Source organism: Semicossyphus pulcher, unplaced genomic scaffold (genome assembly GCF_022749685.1).
Source record: "Semicossyphus pulcher isolate SPU_LCO1_2020_fin unplaced genomic scaffold, fSemPul1.0.p SCAF_12, whole genome shotgun sequence".
In the NCBI taxonomy this organism is placed as follows: Eukaryota; Metazoa; Chordata; class Actinopteri; order Labriformes; family Labridae; genus Semicossyphus; species Semicossyphus pulcher.
The window spans coordinates 24,868,309-24,887,299 of record NW_027211626.1 but is presented as its reverse complement, the minus strand read 5'-3'; the positions used below and the strand labels follow the sequence as shown (position 1 = coordinate 24,887,299).

General features: G+C 40.1%; 1 protein-coding gene across 1 annotated transcript in view; it reads right to left on the bottom strand.

Annotated features, from left to right (window-relative positions):
- Positions 1-18,991, bottom strand: part of vps8 (VPS8 subunit of CORVET complex) — a 79,177-nt gene that overhangs the window by 20,381 nt on the left and 39,805 nt on the right. Inside the window, exons 11-27 of the mRNA XM_069658328.1 lie at positions 18,136-18,195; positions 16,026-16,133; positions 15,745-15,825; positions 12,761-12,931; positions 10,458-10,532; positions 9,317-9,352; positions 8,729-8,819; positions 8,295-8,341; positions 8,099-8,188; positions 7,652-7,698; positions 6,389-6,611; positions 6,172-6,261; positions 4,988-5,039; positions 4,836-4,878; positions 2,811-2,883; positions 1,968-2,087; positions 451-522 (exon numbers count right to left, since the gene is read on the bottom strand). Of these exons, the coding sequence (XP_069514429.1) occupies positions 451-522; positions 1,968-2,087; positions 2,811-2,883; positions 4,836-4,878; positions 4,988-5,039; positions 6,172-6,261; positions 6,389-6,611; positions 7,652-7,698; positions 8,099-8,188; positions 8,295-8,341; positions 8,729-8,819; positions 9,317-9,352; positions 10,458-10,532; positions 12,761-12,931; positions 15,745-15,825; positions 16,026-16,133; positions 18,136-18,195 (1,479 nt within the window). The remainder of the gene's footprint in view (positions 1-450; positions 523-1,967; positions 2,088-2,810; positions 2,884-4,835; positions 4,879-4,987; positions 5,040-6,171; positions 6,262-6,388; positions 6,612-7,651; positions 7,699-8,098; positions 8,189-8,294; positions 8,342-8,728; positions 8,820-9,316; positions 9,353-10,457; positions 10,533-12,760; positions 12,932-15,744; positions 15,826-16,025; positions 16,134-18,135; positions 18,196-18,991) is intronic.

Below are 18,991 nucleotides of genomic sequence, written 5' to 3'. Positions count from 1 at the left end.
TCACTGTAAATGGTGTCAATGCTAGTTACTTATCGGCTGTGGCTCGTCTTTCAATCGGAAGGTCGGAGGTTCGATCCCCAGCTCCCTCAGGCTACATGTGGAAGTGTCCTTGGGCAAAACACTGAACCCCAAATTGCTCCCAGTGGCATAGCCAACGGGTATGAATGTGATAACTGATTGACAGTTGGGCACTTTAGGTAGCAGCCTCTGCCATCACATCATGTGAATGCGTGTGTGAATGGGTGAATGGTCGCAAAGACTAGAAAAGCGCTATATCAGTACAGTCCATTTACCATTTATCCCATTTGCTGACAAAACCTAGAAAAGATTTATGCTGCAAGATCTTTTCAGAGAGACAGTTTAGTGAGCCCCTCTTTATGCTCCACGCTGTCTGCACAGCAACTAATTATGTGAAAAAACACAACAGCACATGGATTTTCATGATTTTACCTGAAGCAAGATGTCCACTATCCTCTGCTGGTATTCTAGGGCCTGCTTGTCATTCTTAAAGTCTTCAAATGTCTAGAATAAAGTCAAAACAAATTAATAAACGACAAAAAACAACTGAAAACAAATCTCTGCATTCAAATGTGACATCATATTTTTATTTAAGGAAAAAAAAAAAAAAACCCTGAAAGATTTATACTGCATCCCCAACTGTGTGCAATCCATTTTCATTTTGAACAATGCAAGATGTATAAAAACTTCAGATGAGCCATGGAAGAACCCAAACTTGTGGAGCTCATGCTTCTCGATCACCGAGCTCCTAACACTCATAGCAGAAATAAATTAACATTTATAACATGACATTTGTTATTTTCTTAATTGTTAATTATAATTTTAACTCTTGTTTTAATTATCAGTATATCCCCCTGGTGATCAATAAAGGATTATCTTATTATTTTATCTTATCTTATATACTGCCTTTTAGCACAGCCTTATGAGTACACCTACACTTCACTGTACATATTGTTTAAACTTGTGACAAATAAAATCTGTAAAAGTCAGTCACAATCAGGTAGATTTAATGTCCTGCTGAATGCTGAGAAATGGTGACTTATTATTAACTTGTGTACTAATGACAAACTTTGAAACCTGCAAAAACTGTCATTTAAAGGCAGTGGAAGCAATTTGTTAAAAAAAAGATCGACATCTTTACTTTTTAAGCAGTTCCATTTGTTCGCAAACAGTTGGCAATTTTCTCATCCAGCAGTTATGGAACAACAATAACAGTTATGTCAGTGCAATATTTCATCTTTACTTGGTCTGACAGACTGTAAGTACTCCACGTTGTTCACCAGCAGGTGGGTAACTGTGGGTTTTTGTAATTGGTGCAGTGTGGCTAGAGTGGTAAGAGTAAACTAATACTGTATCTTAGTGGGCTGGAGAGCGAGGTACAGATTCAGCAGATATCACTAACACCTCCATGCGTTAATAAGGTGGCCAAATAAAATAACAAACCCCTGTAATGGGCTAATTAAACTAGAAATATAGCATTAAATCTTGATTATCTGATAGAGAGGAAGAATAATATATTCCTCCATTGGCTCTTCCTCAGCAGTAGTGCTTCCAGCTCAGCTGGGCATTTTCTGAACAAAGTTGCAGTCTTTGCACAAGCAACTTCCACTGTTGGGTTGAAACAGCATGATGTGGAGGTGAGAGACCGTGTGGACCTCCACCTATGAATATGTATAGGTAAATGACTGGTATCTTACTATGGTAATGATTACTCAGGCCAACACAACCAGTTTCAAGTTTTGCTGTACACATTTTTTTTATGTAATCATCAACAGTTTGCATAAAAAAGTTAATTGCATGTAAACTGACCCGAGTAATAAAAGTGAAAGGAGTGTTAAAAAGGAGCTGATTAAGATTAATGGACCAAGATACAAACATCCCATCTTCCAGCATTCAAAACGCATATTCACTATCGCATTAAGAGTTACAGTGACATTAAGAAACCTCACCATGGCGAGGACATTGAGGAACTCTCGGGTATCAAAGTGGAGGAGTGAACGGATAAAAGGGAAAACCTCCTCCTCCTCTGACGAGTCAGCTGAATGGAGACGTATAAGGAACTCAAACACCTGTCACAAAAACACAAAAAGAAAACAATAAAATGAATCTCATTAATTAGTACTGGCTGCCTGTAGTAGTCATTGTACATGAGCTTCAATGCTTAATAACACAAATAAAAGATTCCACAATTATAATGCTTAACCTTTTTACAGAAGGTATATGAATAACTTGAATGAATTGCTGTTTCAATGGGTTAAAGATTATCCAGTCTGTGACCACATTCTGATAAATGAGGACATGTATCTATAGCTTAAAGCATACTAATAATTAGAGTAAATTAGGATAAACATGGATAACATATGATGCAGACAAAAAACTACATAAAAAAGCAAATGTACATACAAGTGAATCAATAAAAGATCGGAGGACAAACTTTAACATAGTTGGCAGTTGCTCATAAAGTAGGTGATAACGTTAACGTTAAATATGACAATTTATTATACTGGACATAAGCTAACAGCTAACAAGGACAGCGTTGTTGCCATGCGTTTCCTGGCCTGGCTGCCAGATAGTTAACTTTCTTAGCTATAACTAATGGCCACACACTAGAGCTTAGCTGCATTTGATAGAAATATGGGCTGACCAAAAAATTGTAACATTGTAACAATTTGGTGTTTGATTCGGACCAAAAATGCTAAAAATATTTTAAATAATCATCAGAACTTTTTCTCAGTTTAACACTAAAGATTGTCTTTAGTTTGTCAGTAGTACAGTAGAGAATATCTACATACCTGATTCTTGACTTGAACCACAAGGTCTTCAGGAATGTCTCCTAGTGGATATGCCCGTCCCGCAAGACAGCAACTATAAACACAAACATGCACGCACACACACACACACACACAAACACAAAAATGGGTCAGCATGGGCACCCTCACTGGTCTGAGGCTACGCAGCCCCCTACCCAACACACTGAGACACCAGCATCAGAACCAGGATGAACTTTTTCAGCAATTTGAGCTACAGTAGCTGTTTTGTTGGATCGGACTGCCCGGGCCAGCCTTTGCTCCCCATGCGCATCAATGAGCCTGTCGGTGGTTTTCCTTCCTTGGACCACTTTGTGGTACGCCGGGACTCCGTGAGTAAGCCAATAGCTTTGCATCCACTACGCTACTATCAAGTATTTCATGCAACTTGGTGTCCATAAATCTGAATTATCCCTGTAATGAATGTGGCAAATAACCTCTTGATAAAGATAGATTGATCACATCTAGTGAAGAGGTCCTAACTAAAGGTTTATTTGAAATATTAACTCGATTTAGTTCAGGAAGGTCTAGCTTTAAATCTGGTTTCCGAGCTATTCCCAACGGTACATTCGTACTAGTTAAGGGCAGAAGGTTACAAATTGTGTCTCTAATATTTAGAAATTTATCATGAAGGAAGCTTAGGAAGCAATTACTACTAAGGGCTGTGGGGATACATGGCTCAATGGAGCTATGACTCTGTCAGCCTGGCCACAATGCTAAAAAGATAACTAGAGCTGTTTTTATTGTTTTCCATTAAACTTTGTCTCCACATGCTGTGAATGAGATGAGCTGAATGTTTATCAGAGTTTTTAATCATGCAGCGTGGGGAGAGAAGACGTTGAGAGGATCAGATAGTATAACACAGACCTGTGTGTTTCTCATGCTCTGCTTCTGACTTAACAAGAGTCACGATCTGTCCCGTATTTCCGTGTGCAGCAACTATAAAGTATAAACTACGTCTCCACATGCTGTGAATGTGCAGCAGCGGTGGATGTTAACCGTGAGTGAGCAGATCATCATAGTTTATAATAATGCAGTGCGGGGGGGGGGACAGGCGTTTAATTACAAGGATCTCACTCACTCAGATCTTTCTCTCTCTGTTGCGTACTTCATACATTTCACTGATAAACCACAGAACTGTGGACGAGCATCAGGCTTCATGATCAAACAAAAAGCTATCACGTCATCACTTCAGTCTGGTGTCGCTAAATTTACATTACTAAATATCGAGCAGGCAATGATCAGAGTTGGTTTCTAGCAGGTGTTGCGCTGGAAGTAGGCCGAGTGCTGAGATCGTAGATCCTAAAAGTTGCCTGTCATCTGTTGAATCACGCACTACAGATGTCCGAAAGGCCTCTTTTTTATTTATTTTATTTAACCTTTATCTAACCAGGAAGTCCCTTGAGATAAAATCTCTTTTCTGAGGGAGACCTGGCCAAGACAGCATACCAGTTCCAGTTCCAATAAAGATGAAACAATAACAAACAAGAAATACAATCATCAAATACACAAGAAAAGGACTAAGACCGGCTCAAATGAAGCACTTACATTTTTCAGAAACATGGACTTTTAACATGGCATGAAAGTAAGTTCAACAAAAGAACTCTGGGTCAGTAGCTTCATAAAATGGACTTCCTTTGCTATACTATATTACACAATGATTGATTGAATGATGAATAGCTTTCAAGATATTTCTCAAGATCACACCAGCTAGCGAAAGAAAGCCTGATCCACCTCAAGTCTTTTACTGTCAAATTCTTAACCCTTACCAACAGTCACTACTCTGCTCTCCCAATAGTTTTGTAATAAACACCACAGATGGCATCCTGTACTGGGAGGACATTCCTGTCCCTTTGTGACATCTCTAATCATAATTCTAGATGTTGGACCCCTCATTGACAGTGAACATGTAGTAGCACTTATTGGTAGATACCAAACTTTTGACCTTGATGGAAGCTGTTACAGTTAGGACGAATGGCCTAAAGGTATAAACAGATCTTCTTGACTTACCTTATGTACACCAGAAGTTTGTTCCCCATCACCACTTCCTCATCTGTCCAAGAAGAAAAAGAGCAGCATTACAGACGATTAGTTATGCGTATCATACTCTCTCTACAATCACTACCTTTAGAATAGTTGGTGTCTGTGGTTTCCACCCTTACCTGTTAAGCTCCTCCCATACCTCAGTGGTGGGCCAATAACTGCAAGGAGTTTCTGAAACATAGCATGGAGTATATAGACAACATATAGTGGAATGTTATCAATTATTTCTCATTTAAAACGAAAAAATGGGTCAATTGGCTGCATTTTACACATAATTCTTTCTTACATTTCTGCTCGAGGTTTCTGCCTGTTAAAAGGAAGTTTTTCTGCCAATGTGCCGAATATTGTTAAGTGCTACTCATGGTGATTCATGTTGGGCCTCTCTTTAAATAACATAACAAAGAGTCGGTCTAGACCTGCTCTTTCTGTAAAGTGTCTTGAGATAACTCTGGTTATGATTTGGCGCTATACAAATTTGATTGATTGATTGATTGATTGAGTTTGGTAAACTTGATGATCCCACTCCTGAAACTTTGATAAACAATGATAGCTGATTAATGGCAGTATGCAGGTCAAATGTTCAGCTAAGCTTTTCATTTAGTCTAAAATAAGTGAGGCTTTCTAACGTAGAAAGATTAAATTTGAACCTTTTCACAAGTAATCTCCATTTGGGATCATTTTGCATTAAAATGCAGAATCTTTATTGTTCTGTATGATTTTGGTGTCAGAAGTGTTCTGGTTGCCTAATGTTGTGCGTTTGTAGTCGGACTATGTCTCTAATATTTAGAATTTTATCATGAAGGAAGCTTAGGAAGCAATTACTACTGAACTACTACTTACTATTTTAACTATGTTATATTTTTTTCAATTTTCTTTCCATACAGCAGTCGGTAATAAATCACATGCTGGGAAAACAGAAAATGGCAAATAATGCCTGTATCTACGGCTGTTGCAGTTTACTTCGTACATTAATGTAATTTTTGGGAAGATGCTTTGGCCTTTTTATGTTTGATACTAGATCTAGGTATTCTTGCTTATTTTCACAAAAGTTGCCAGCCCACCACTATCCAGGCATTATGTATTTAACTATTTGGCCTTGACCTTTGCTTTTTGAAGGAAATAATAAACTTAAAACTAAGTGATTGCCCCAACCTGCTGGTTAAGGCCTAAAAGGCAAATGGTTTGGACTGTATTCACGTATTGACACTTAAGTCCTCCTAAAATTACATTTATAGCATATTAACACACACAATTCGGAGTTAGTCTTGAAATGTATGAAATAACCTTTTAGATCAGGACTTACCTCCATAGGTGTAATGTAGTCATTCATACCGCTGTTGAAAACATAGATCATCGCATCATGCAGTTGGTTTTCCCAACAAACGTGAACCACCTTCAAACAAACACACAGATGCACACAGACTGTAGACCTTCAGTGACAATGATACCAATGGAAATTTAGATTCTGATTATGCTAATGTTGGCTGACTATACAGTCCTTATTGTACACAGACACACACCTGTTGTATATCCAGGTTGGTGACATCCAGATGGACAATGCATCTCTCCAAGCTGTCCATTTTACCAGTGCTTTGGTAATGGGCCAGGAGGTCCCGCATGATGGGCGTGGTGAGGTGACCAAGGCGGTCAGCAACAATATATGACTCCAGTGACTCCAGAAAGACCCCCTTGGCAACCATGTTCTCCGCCAGCTGAGCATACAGGTGATTGAACAGCAGGTCCCTGTTCCCAGACACACAGGCACGCACACAAACACACACACACACACACACACACACACAGAGTTATAACTTACTTTCCCTTTCCTCATCTATATCGGAAATATTCTGCCACCAATGCGGAAAACCAAAATGTTACCTTGTTACCAAATGTTTAAAAGATTGCCTCCTTGACAACTCATTGTGAACAAATAGATTTAACAGTTTTGTTTTATTATAGTTTAAAACTAATGTCCCAGAAACTGGTGTTTGGTGTGCAATAAATGAATTGCAACAAAGCCCACTTTGAAATAGATTGAGCACCTCCAGTAGAACTGCCCACCTAATGGCTGCACTCTAGGCACAGCTCCGTCCACCCTCAGCTATAATTCAACGACATCCTCCATATATATTGATCTAAGAATGCTCAACATACCGAGATATACAGCAGAATGAGTAACCAAAATAAAAACCTAAGAGCTAAATTGAAATCCCAATGCAAGAGGCTAAAAGCAGCCAGGCGAAATCCTGCTACTTTACGCAGCATGAGGCTGGTAACGAAAGTACAAGCTCGACAGCAGCTGAACAACAAGAAGGAGATCTAAGTTCAGCTATTCTGTCTGAGCTGAGAAATTTCAGAAAGGAAAACATCGAGGAACTGAATATGGTATCTAACGCTATCACCGCAGTGGAGCAGGTGGTAGTGGGCCTATCATGTTTTACACCACCATAATCCAGTCTGTTCTGTGCACTTCCATCACTGTTTGGTTTGGATCTGCCACCAAAGGGGACAAAAACCAACTGGAAATTGTGAGCAAATCAAGCAGACAAGTTCTTGTGGAGCTTGTGCGGAATCACAAACACCTACACAACAAGAGCAAACACTGAATAAACGTCGACCTCTGACGGTGAGATAATGACTCCTTACAGAACTCAAGAGTAGGCTTCCCAAACCTGGTCCTAATCAGGGGCAATTAGACACACACACCTCACCCTGCACTCAGATGATTCCCTCACCAAACTTGATGAGTGGCAAGTTTGAGTCCCCCTCACGTGTATACTTACGCCCTCTGTAGCAGCAGGCAGTATTCCACCAGGACTGGAACCACATCCTAACAAAGATGTAGAGAGGTAGAGATGGAAATTGACATCTAATGTTCTTCAGTGAATAAAAGAAAGCATCTTAATTCTCAACAGTCACACAGACTCTGTCAATGTCATGTTAATAAAGCAATGGTTCTCATCTTTGTCTGTGACAGTGCTGAAGCATACGTATTGAAATGAAATGTCAATAAGTCTACAAGAAGATATTGAATTAAGCACAACTTTGTCTAAATGACTAGTACACTTTTTAATAAACAGTTGAATGTTGAACTATACGATTAACAGTACAACGGTTCAATGTATGTAATTTGCCTACACTGAGTCTTCCAACTGTATTTATTAAGTTGTTAGTATTCTGTCACTATACTGACTCAGTGGCAGACTGTAAGGTGTGTTCTTAAGGCTTACTTGAAAATGTTGCTCAACCGCTTGGATCTTGCCTTGTTCCGGACACTTCTTTAAAGCATGCTCTGCAAACTGGAAAAAAACCTCTACCATCTACAGACACAGAAAGTGGTACATGTAAAAAAAAAAATAGTACAAGAATGTCTGAGAACACTGTCAGTTTGATTTAACAAAGACTGCAGAAGTTTTCTGTTCTTACCTTATCAGCTACCAATCCTTTCCTTTTTACTGGATCTCCAAACAGGCCTTGAATAAAACACACAGAACACATTCTATTTTTATTTTTCATATATCATATGTCAAAATGGCTCTCACTGGTAGATGTGAATAATGAAAATATATATATATTTTTTTAAACCTTTGACTTTAACCATATTAGTGCCAAAATTCTGTTTCATTCTTTGCTGTTTTGCTTTCATGGCATGGTAATTACAAGATAATTGGAAGATTGGTTATGAAGCACATCATATGCATTCTGCTGTGTGGAGTCTGCTTCCTTGGACCAGTGCTATTAAGCAAAGGTTATTTAATCCTCAGTCCTAAAAAAATAATGTTACCAATGAATTACAAATACATGTGGGGCTGTGATAAACAGATTGAGGCTGCTAGAGCTGTGACATGTATTATACCCACCAACCACAGCCTTAGCAGTTCCCTCATGGAAGGACCAGGCCAGAGAGAGAGCATCAACAAAATGCTCCTGCTTTAGCAGACAGTCTATACGCTGGACAAAGACAGAGACATGGGGGGGACATGGATAAGATGCAAAGCCAGCAGTGGTTTGTCTACTGATGTAGACAAATCATTCTCAGTACAACGGATCCCAAGAAGACGTTCATCTTCTATTAAAATCTTCTATTCATTTTACATATATTTTTTACTGCCTGAAAACTAATTTGCAGTGATATGTGTTGAGTATGACAAGATAAAATACAGGTGGATCGAGGATTTACATGAAAACTTCACATTTTTAGCTATGAACTTAATTAGCAGAAAAGAGTAACTTAGTATATTTGTTGAACAAAAAATATATTTCAAGAGAAAAATTCTTGGCAAGCAAGATGAACAGTTGCCATATGATACTGTGTAATGTATTCTTTATCATGCACATGGCTTCAGGCAATCCTGTGAGATCATAAGTTATTCACTTATTTTAAAACATTCTTCACAATAAGTAATATTATCTGTTCTCATATTTAATACAAACAATATCATACATACCTCTCTCCAGTTCCTTAGAGCCATAATGTGAACCGACTGGGAGATATGAGAACATAATGTTGTTAGACAAACAAAATCCATGTCAAACTTTTTCAGCTTTTACACAGAATATTAGCGCATAACGTCCAGAAACTGGTTACAAAAAAACAAATATGACATCCCTGACACTGACAAAAATACCTAAATTAGTAGAATGACAACATATATTATGGGTTAAGAGTTACATTATGTCCCAAGCAGCCTCAATGTTAAAAGAGCAACTTGTGTGAAATGCTTGGTTTAGGATTTCTAAACCTTCCAGAAAGTGCAACACCTGTCTTAATAGTTAGAGTCAGACTGCGGAATCCCCTGTCTCTGATGGTACTGCATTTAATCGAATCAAGTCACATTGGCATTAGAATATACAAGATATTGACCCAGTTTGTGACAAATGAAAGCAAGCACTGACCATATTGTTGCATATGTTTTGACTTTGTTCTTTTTATTTTATTTTTTTCTATCACTCTACCTTTATACTATAGATCATTGGTTCTCAACTGGTCTTGCCTCAGGACCCACCACCACCTCCTTAATGACAAATCGCGCCCTACATTTCTCTGAAATTTCTCAACTACTCAAATTTATTTAATAAAAAAAGGTGCAGGTTGGACCTCAGATGGCTCCCTGACCAGCATTCAAATCATTCAATTAAAAACAGAAATTAACCCAAAAAAGTGCAAAATAAATGCACCTGCATCAATTAACTACCTTCATGTTCATCTGTTTAAGGGGGATGACAAGGTTGATGCATTTCTTTTTGCATAGGGACAATGCATCTCTCTCCTCTAACAGTGCTACCAGGAACTCTACAATACCTCCATCCTTTTATTTGACTTAAGCTTGAAATTAATTCTCTAGAGGAGAAGTTCCTAAATTTCTGTTTTTGTTTTCCAATCACAATCAAGTCTCTATGGAGGGACGCTCTGGTTCATTGCTCCTCTTTAGTTTTGTTTTTATTAGGCGGAACACAGACTGGAAACATTGTGTACTTGTTGCACTGAGATATAACTTTAACTATAAACTTTTAAAACAGATATGGCAGCTCACAGCTGTTGAGCACACAGACAACTAATGGAACAAATACACACATCGAACAAAGTACCTTGGTGCCCAAATAGACAATCTGCCCAGCGTAGCTTGAGACTGACTGGTAGCAGGCCTTTTCTCCAACTAAAGCCTGGAACAAAGATGTGAGGCACACACACACACACTGTTAACAATGAAATGTATTTTAAGCTCATTATTGCTGGCTAACTCAGACTAACAAAACCTCATATTAGCTTTAGCTAAAAAACAACTTCAACTAATTTACACATGGAAATAGGATATCACATAAATAATAGGTAAAAATTCCAAACATTTACATTTTGTAATCTTATCTGATAATTTAACACTTCAGAGCACAGGAAAATAATTTTGAAATTAACCTGTGGAGAGACATATTGTGATCTAATCAAACTTGCTAGGGACAAGATAATATGCAGAGAGTAAAAAGTGAAAAAAAAAAAAAAAAAAAGGATCCAAATTTCCGTATCTAACGAAGAGAGAAAGTCTTGCCGATTAACCCAGCAGCAATTTCATTAAGCAGGCGCTTTTGTCCAAAGTGACGAACATCAGATAAAACACAAGCAAGGATCAAGACAGGAGGGAACAAAGTCAGTCAGTGCCAACGAACAGCTTCAAGTGCAAACGGACACAGCTGCCGACAGGCAGTGCACAGGGCGTTTATTTTTCTTTCTTTTTTATCATCATCAACTACATCAACAAGGTCAATATAATCATCATCATCATCATCATGAATATCCTAATCAGCATCAACATCCTCAATGTTATCATCATCAATAGCATCAATATCATAAAGTGAAGATGTGTTCATAAAGAGCTGGGTCTTTAGCTTCTTCTTAAAGGTAGAAAGTGACTCTACGGACCAAATGGAGTTTGGTAACTCATTCCACTACAGAGTATAAAAGTCTACTTAGAGACTTAGGGCCCTGTTGTGATGGGAGTACCAGGCGCCTTTCATTGGCAGAGCGCAGTGTGTGGGACGGAGTGTAGACCTGGATGAGGGCCTTCAGGTAGGCAGAATCTGTTTTTGTTGCTGTTTTGTAAGCATGCAACAGGGTTTGAATTTGATGTGAGCAGCAACTGGGAGCCAGTGGAGGGATATGAAGAGTGGAGAGACGTGCTGTTTTGGGTTGATTAAAGACACGTCACGCTTCTGCGTTTTGGATCATATGCTTTTGAATGTGCATGTAGGTAGGCCTGCAGTAGTCTATGCGTGAAATTACGAGAGCCTGTACCAGCAGTTGTGTTGCATGCTCTGATACGTAGGGTCTGATCTTCCCGATGTGGTACAGGGCAAATCGACATGACTGAGCAATCAAATGTGTAAATGGGGGAGCCAGCAGACAGACATGGCATGTCTGGAGAAAGTACACTAAGATTGACTGAGAGTGTGTAGTTTGTATAGTCAATATAACTTTTCTCTGTGATAGACACAGAGCACCAAAGTAAGCCTCTACCATGCTGACATCACTTCCAGCGTTTTGTCATTGTGTCATACTTTGGTTATATGTTTACACCCATTGTTTCCCCTCCAGTGGCTGTGGTTTTCAAAGTATTATGGGTTGCTGTCCGTCTCTTCAAGCTACCATACAGATGGGCTCCACTACATACAAGTGAATTTCCAATCCCCCCTCAGTGCATCAAGCCTGAGAGGGCTTAAGAACAAGTGCCCCAAATATTGTGTCCTGCATGAAGTTGAAGATTCATGGAGACCAAGCTTTAAATAAATTAGGGAGCAGTGTCCCCCAGGGGACTGTTTTATCTCGTCTCAAAAAGTATTTCTTTTCAAAGGCCTTATATTGATGCATCAAAATAACTCTTTTTATGGCAGCTGAGGTTTAGAGGTAGAAGGTGTCGTTCCCTTATGGGAAGATCTACAGATCGATCAATGACTCCTGCTGTTCACATGTCAAAGTGTCCTTGGCGCAGAACCCCAAATTGCTCCTAAAAGGCACAGCCTAAAAATGTGATCAGATCCTAATGAGCAAGATGGCACTTTGCAAAGCGTACTCTGCAATTAGTGTATGTATGTGTGAACAGGTGAATGTTGCAGTTGTGTGAAGCCATTTCACTGGTGGGATGTCTAGAAAAGTACGATATAAGTACAGTCCATTTACCAATACCATTTCACCTTATGTAAATACGACATTTCAAGCAGCACCATAGTGTTTTAATCCATCAATTTAAATTGCTCAATGCTCAAGGTTCTTGAGACGCAAACCTTCCAAAGCTATTGCTTCAAAGTAAAGACCATTGAAGATCATTCATCTTCAACTTTACCTTTGCCCCTGACCCATTTAAGATTAAGTTTGAACTTGTCCCCATCAGCTAATCACTCACCAGAGCCTGGGAGACGTTCCCTCCAGTGGCTAGCGATTTGAAATGTCGGCTGTTATAGACCAGTTGCACCTGCTCTAAATCCAGAGTCTCCAAAACCTCCTGACTGGGCCGGTCCACAACCTGCAGCTTTTCATGGCTGTCTACCAAGACCACTGTGCGACTGTTGATCCACTGCAGAGACACAGAGACAGGAGAACAACAAGTGAAGCACTTTGCACAACAGCAAACACATATTTATCTGCATTCACACATAAGACATGTAGAAGTTTAATCATACTTGTGTCCCTCCTTTGTACTCATCATGGCAAATTATTAAATCCACAGGCTCATAACATATAATAACTCATAGCATATAAGCACATATACACAACCACATGAAAGCAGCAACTCAGTCTCAGTGACAACCAGTGGACGGCAGGTGGTACACTTGTAAACTCTGATCATGTCTCCAACTGGGTTTTGATGATGGAGAAGAGAGCGGGCGTTGCCTCAAAATTTGAAAGATTACAACCTCCTGCTCCCTAGTTTACTAAACTGCGGAAAAAAACAAGTCAACTAAGCAGTAACACACTAACGTTGAGAACATTTAGCCGTGAGAGCACAGGCACACAGAACTATCAGGAGAAAGTCCGAAATGGTAACACTGCCTGGGCACTACACAAAGATATGTTCAGCCACTCCGCCGTGAAATTGCATTAAACAGCAGCCGCATTGGGAACAAGCCAACGTTAGCCTGACTGCAACACCAACATAACACAAGATCACAGTAGCCGCAGAAATCTGTCATCAATGTAGAAACATTTTTGAAAACAAATACAGCAGAAATTAAGCTGGGGTAATTACCTGTCCAGCAGAACTGTTTAAGGGCCCGATCAGACAGAGCGTGTTTTAGCAGCTGGGTGCAGCATTTGGAATTGTTTTCGATGAGAGGGATGCTTTTTGCGCGCTGCTTTTGCATTGCAGAGCGCCTCGAGTTTTTGAGGAAACGCTCCGAGCACCTCTAGTTGAAAAAAAAACGTCAACTCAAAGCAGAAAAGCTCCCAACATCATTGCCGTTTTTTTATCATTGTCCAATCAGATGAATGTAGAGGCGGGCCTTCTGTCAGGTAACAATATAATGGTTAGGTTAATATTAATAATTCGGTTAGGCTAATAATTCGGAACTTTCTTCTTCTTCTTTTATTTAACCCTCCTGACCGCCAGCACTGAATAACACCATATTGCGCATGCAATGCAGGATGGGGCCAAAGTTGGTCTGGGCCGCATGCCAGCAATTGAACCAACCATTGCGGTGCTTATTGTGCCTCTGGACAAGGCCCTTAAGCTGGATGCAGAAGAACCCTCTGCAGTGCTTCTGTGGAGCCAGGGAGCTGTTTGGGTCGGCTGCTCTAGAAGCTCTAGAATGGACCATCCATCCATCCAGGTAGAACAGGCAGCAGCTCTCTGGTCTCAGCAGGGGCATGCAGCCCCCCAGTAGGCCTGGGGGTGCCTCAACTGCACCTAAACGCTGCCTTCAGCCACTAACTTACACCAATGACCAGAGGACCGGGTGCCCAGCACAGCGCCCTGCTCAGCGGTCAGCCCATGTCCTTCAGGCCCCTGATCGCCCGCCCTCCCAACAGCCTAGTCCTGCACCTGCAGGTGCTTGAAGGTCATGCGCTTCCATATGCTCAGCAGAAGTTCTGCTAGCTGTAGATGAAGGCAGAGACACAGAATGGTCTACATCAGCCGACCTAATGGACGCATAGTTTCTCACCACAGACAATTCCTCTATTTTGCCTTACTTCCTTTCCCTCTTCTGAGAAGGCGGGTAGCTGCCTTATTTCCAATATCTATGCCTGACAGTAGCCGTCATTCACTGAGGTTTGCTGTCGCTGCACCCCCTCCAAAGGTGGCTCAACAGCTTCCACTTGGACGCAAGGTGGAACAGGCACAGGAGACTCAAGGTGTCTCAGCTGTGCTTCCTTGTTCTGTCTCCTTGTCACCTGTTCTAACCCGTCGTGACACTGTAACGACCAATGCCTCCTTCTCAGGTTTGGGCACAGTCTGGCAAAACCATACAGCTCAAGGGCAGTGGTCTATTCAGGTCTGCACAGACCATGTCAATGGACTGGAGCATATGGGCGATGCACTCAGACACTTCTTGTTATACCAAGAAGGGAGGCATGTCCTTGTACAGTCAGACAACATCGCGGGTTACACGTGACTTTTTTGGTACAGCTACTTGACCTGTGCATGCGCAATATGGTGTTATTCAGTGCTTAAAACACCACCTCTGGCGGTTATCCAAGATTACTAGAACTGTAGTTACATACGTAACTCTCATTCTCTGCTACACATGCTTTGATGTTTAAATTATATTTTTCTGTTTTCTTTTTTTTGTTTGACTTAAAAAAAATTACACTTTATAATAGTGTACATGTTAATGGCCCTTTACAGTGCAGTGGCCCTTGGAGTACATTATGCTAATAAATATAATAGAACAAACATTTCTTCTGGTGGGATCTCTCTCTCTCTGGATGGTCTTATGGCAGACTGTGTTCTGCACTTTTTGCTTTTCACATGGACTGTTTTTTCTGCATGCAACCAGAGCCTGCTGATACCTGACTAGAGAGCACTACAAACAGAAACCAGTATACAAAAATCTAGCTCCGCACATACAAATTCTACAGTTTTTATGCAGAATTTTTAAAAAGAGATTAACTTATTTAAGATTGACTTTGGACCGATGTTGTTTTCAACAAAGTGCTATTAGACATTGTCCCTACCATTATACCCAAAACACTGCATTGTGGGTTATTTCCTTAAGCAAAGTTGCAGACTTATGGAAGGTGTGTACTAAGGGCTCAAAAAGTCAACCAGAGAGCCCTCAAACACTTAACGCTGATTATACCCTTTAAAGAGTCCTGTGCCCTCATGGACTTGAGGGGAACAGGGGAGCAATTAAAAATCTGTAATTGTCGTTGTCACCATCAGGTACTTACACTTAAGCTTATGATGTCACAGGTGAGGTGGAGTTGTCTTTGTTTGATGACATGGATGTTCCCCGTCTCCTCTTTCTTAACCTAAATTAAAAAGGCAGAAGTAAAGAGAACTGCTGAGCTCACTGAGATAACTCACAGAACACACTGATGAAGCAGTTTTGCATACAGACGTGAGGAACATATTTAATCAAAAGTAGTTATGTAGGTACGTATTCAGAAAACTTCAATTCACAATTCAGCTGGCTTGTTATGTTGTGTTCAATAGAGAGGTGTGCATATACCAGAAGGAAGTGGACTGTGTCTCCTTTGCAAAAAGCCAGTATAGGGTTGACCGTCTTCTGAACAGGAACAAACTGCCAGGCCAGCTGAGGAACACTGGATGGATCCGACTGGTGAGAGAGAATTTATCACATCATATCAGTTGCAAGCCTCTAAAAGGGATCTTTCAAATGCCCAGAGTTGTTTTAATATAAAGCTGAAAATCCTGCTGCCATGTGGCCCGGACCTAAGCTAAACTTTCTCCTGACAAAGTCTAGTAAATGAAAATTTTGTTTGAGAAAGGGAATTGCTTCCATGATTTAAGTACAGTGAGCCAGTGTGGTCAAGTGATGTGGTTGTGGTTGAAATGAAGTGTAGATATAGAGCTCAATGACATGAACACAGCAGTCAAAGTGGAGACCATGATGATGTATGATGTTGCCAATGGGGAGCATAAAGTCGATGAATAGGAGAGAATGCTGTAGATAATGTCAATGTAGGTTTAGAAAATTAAAAGATAGAGTTACACTTGTAAACTGGATTTGGAGATGTCGTCACCTAGTATGAGAAGTTTATTTTTCAAGGAAAGGGGGGCTGGAGACAGAATGCATAAGATGTGAATAGTAGGTGGTCCACACTGTGATCAAAGCTATTTGTAATGTTGGAGGCAGTCTATAGGCTTGAAACTGAAGCTGGTATTCACAAGATTTAATTTGATAAAGTACGACAGTATACGAGAGAGCTGCGTGTGTCAATGAATGTTTGAAGGAGCAAGATGATCATGGCAGGACATTAGTGTGTACATTATACTAGCTGAGGCTAAAGAAATGATCAAGAACCATGTAAGGGGAGGCAGACATTCAACCAACAGAGGGTGAAAGAGCTAAATGGGAGATAAATATTCATTTTCTGAAGGATATTTGGGTTTCGACTTACAGGATGGGAATATGGATGTGAAGGTCCAAAATGACTCAAAATGACAAAAAAAAGTGGCCAGAAGATATGGAGGTTGAGGCTGGAGAATTGAGTTATTGTATGATTAGGGAAGCAGACCAAATCCAGGTTGTGACACAAGAAAATTGTATGGTATATACCCTACTGTCCGAATCTGGACCCAGCTGCTGTTGTATCCCGACCTGGACCTATTTACTTTTTGACAGCCGCATCTATTTTAAGCTGCACAGCTTTTTTTGCGATAGTGATTTGGGGGATCCAGGAAACTCACAGACCAATGCATTCGTTGTAAATCATCACACGCGACGCTGCTCAGGCAATCAAATCTGTTACTTGCGACTGGACCCAATGGGTGTGTTAGAACACAGATACGCACGGTGGAGCCAGTCGAGAGGAGCGTTACAGAGATGCTAAGGGAGAAAATAAGTCAGGGAAACGTAGACATAGCATGCTCTAACATGAGCACAGAACGAACACAGAGCTTTTAATCAAGAATGGACGTACTCGTATATGTTCCGCGACTGTGGCGATTATTCAACGGGGACTCTGTCACTCTGTCTGCCAATGTTAACAGAGACTCCAGGCTACAGTGTGTTCCAATTTTTTAATACCCCTGTTGTATTCGTTAAAACACTGTAGCAGTTCCATTATTTCTATGGCAAATTCACAGTCATTCAGATTCTCTTAAAGAGGAGAACACAGTGGAGATGAATCAGGGTTCAATTGTTGAGTGAATGGTTATTGAGCAAAGCCAGTTTCAGGTGATGTTGCTTTATGGTGCGTTGAAAGGACTGAGAAAGGGGACGAAGATTGGACCTTGTTGTATTGTGGTGATGTAATTAGGAACATGGGCTATGACAGGACCGTAGGGATGGAATGGAATTTGAGGATGAGAAGCTGTAAGAAAAAATAGAGCCTCTGTATAGAGGATCGTCTGCAAAGAATTCCAACTGTTTTGATACTTTTCCCTACTTTTCCCAAGTAATGCTCTCCACTCTAATTAACAGAGAATTAGTATCCAATTGCCGACACGTGATGACACTGCTAGCCATAGATTTTGATACGGTGTGATAAATCATTAAAAACTTAAAAATTAAAAAGGCAGTCAGAATCATGGGCAAAATAAATAATCATTGTATAAAAATATCTGGGCCAGATAAACAAGAAAGAAAAACTTACCTTGCTGTATGGAAAAGTCATCCAGACTTTCAGTGAAGGCTTAAGTCCAATAACCAAAATCTGATAAAGAAAACCAAAAGGCAAAGTATCAAAATATTTACAGCTTGGTGGATAAGCAGGGGATGCATGTACTATCAAAAGAGCTGTGTTTGTCAAGACAGTCTGGCTGCAGACCAGCAGTCTCAGGCCGACTCCTTTGCAGGCTCACTAACAAGTTACCTCCACTGTCAGGACAGGAAATGCAAACAAAAAATTACAAAATAATATCGGGTAGACACTTTCAGTTTAAGCTTTTATATGTTTATATATATATCTACTTCTTTCCACTTCTGAAATATTGCTTTTTTCGCACCATACATAATAAAACTAACTTATTTAATGTGGTACCCAGAATGCCTATCAGTGGATCTGGCTTCAAAGTGGCAGCATAAGCCTCTGACAATTATTGTATTACTTTTATCCAAAATGGCTAGATTTTTGTGCATGACCATAGAGAGTGGAACAAAGTGCCCTCAAATGCATTACATCTATTACAGGTAGGGTATACATCAGGGTGTATCTTGTGTAACTTGGATTTTGTATAATGAAGTCTATGGACGACCTTAAATTGGATTAATATAAGTGCAACATTTATTTTTTCAGAGAGTTCCCTTCCCCCAAATTCCCTGATATTATCTGTGCTTACATTGTCTGTTTTGCCGTTGTTGTGTAATAATAATAGGAGACCGCTCCTTGATCTATTGGGTTGCGTTGGTTAATATTATCCGTGGTTGAATTCTTAGTAATGGTTTCAGGATCATGGTGTCTATTAGCAAAATCCCGGAGGAAATCCGGGATTATTATTACCTTGAGGTAT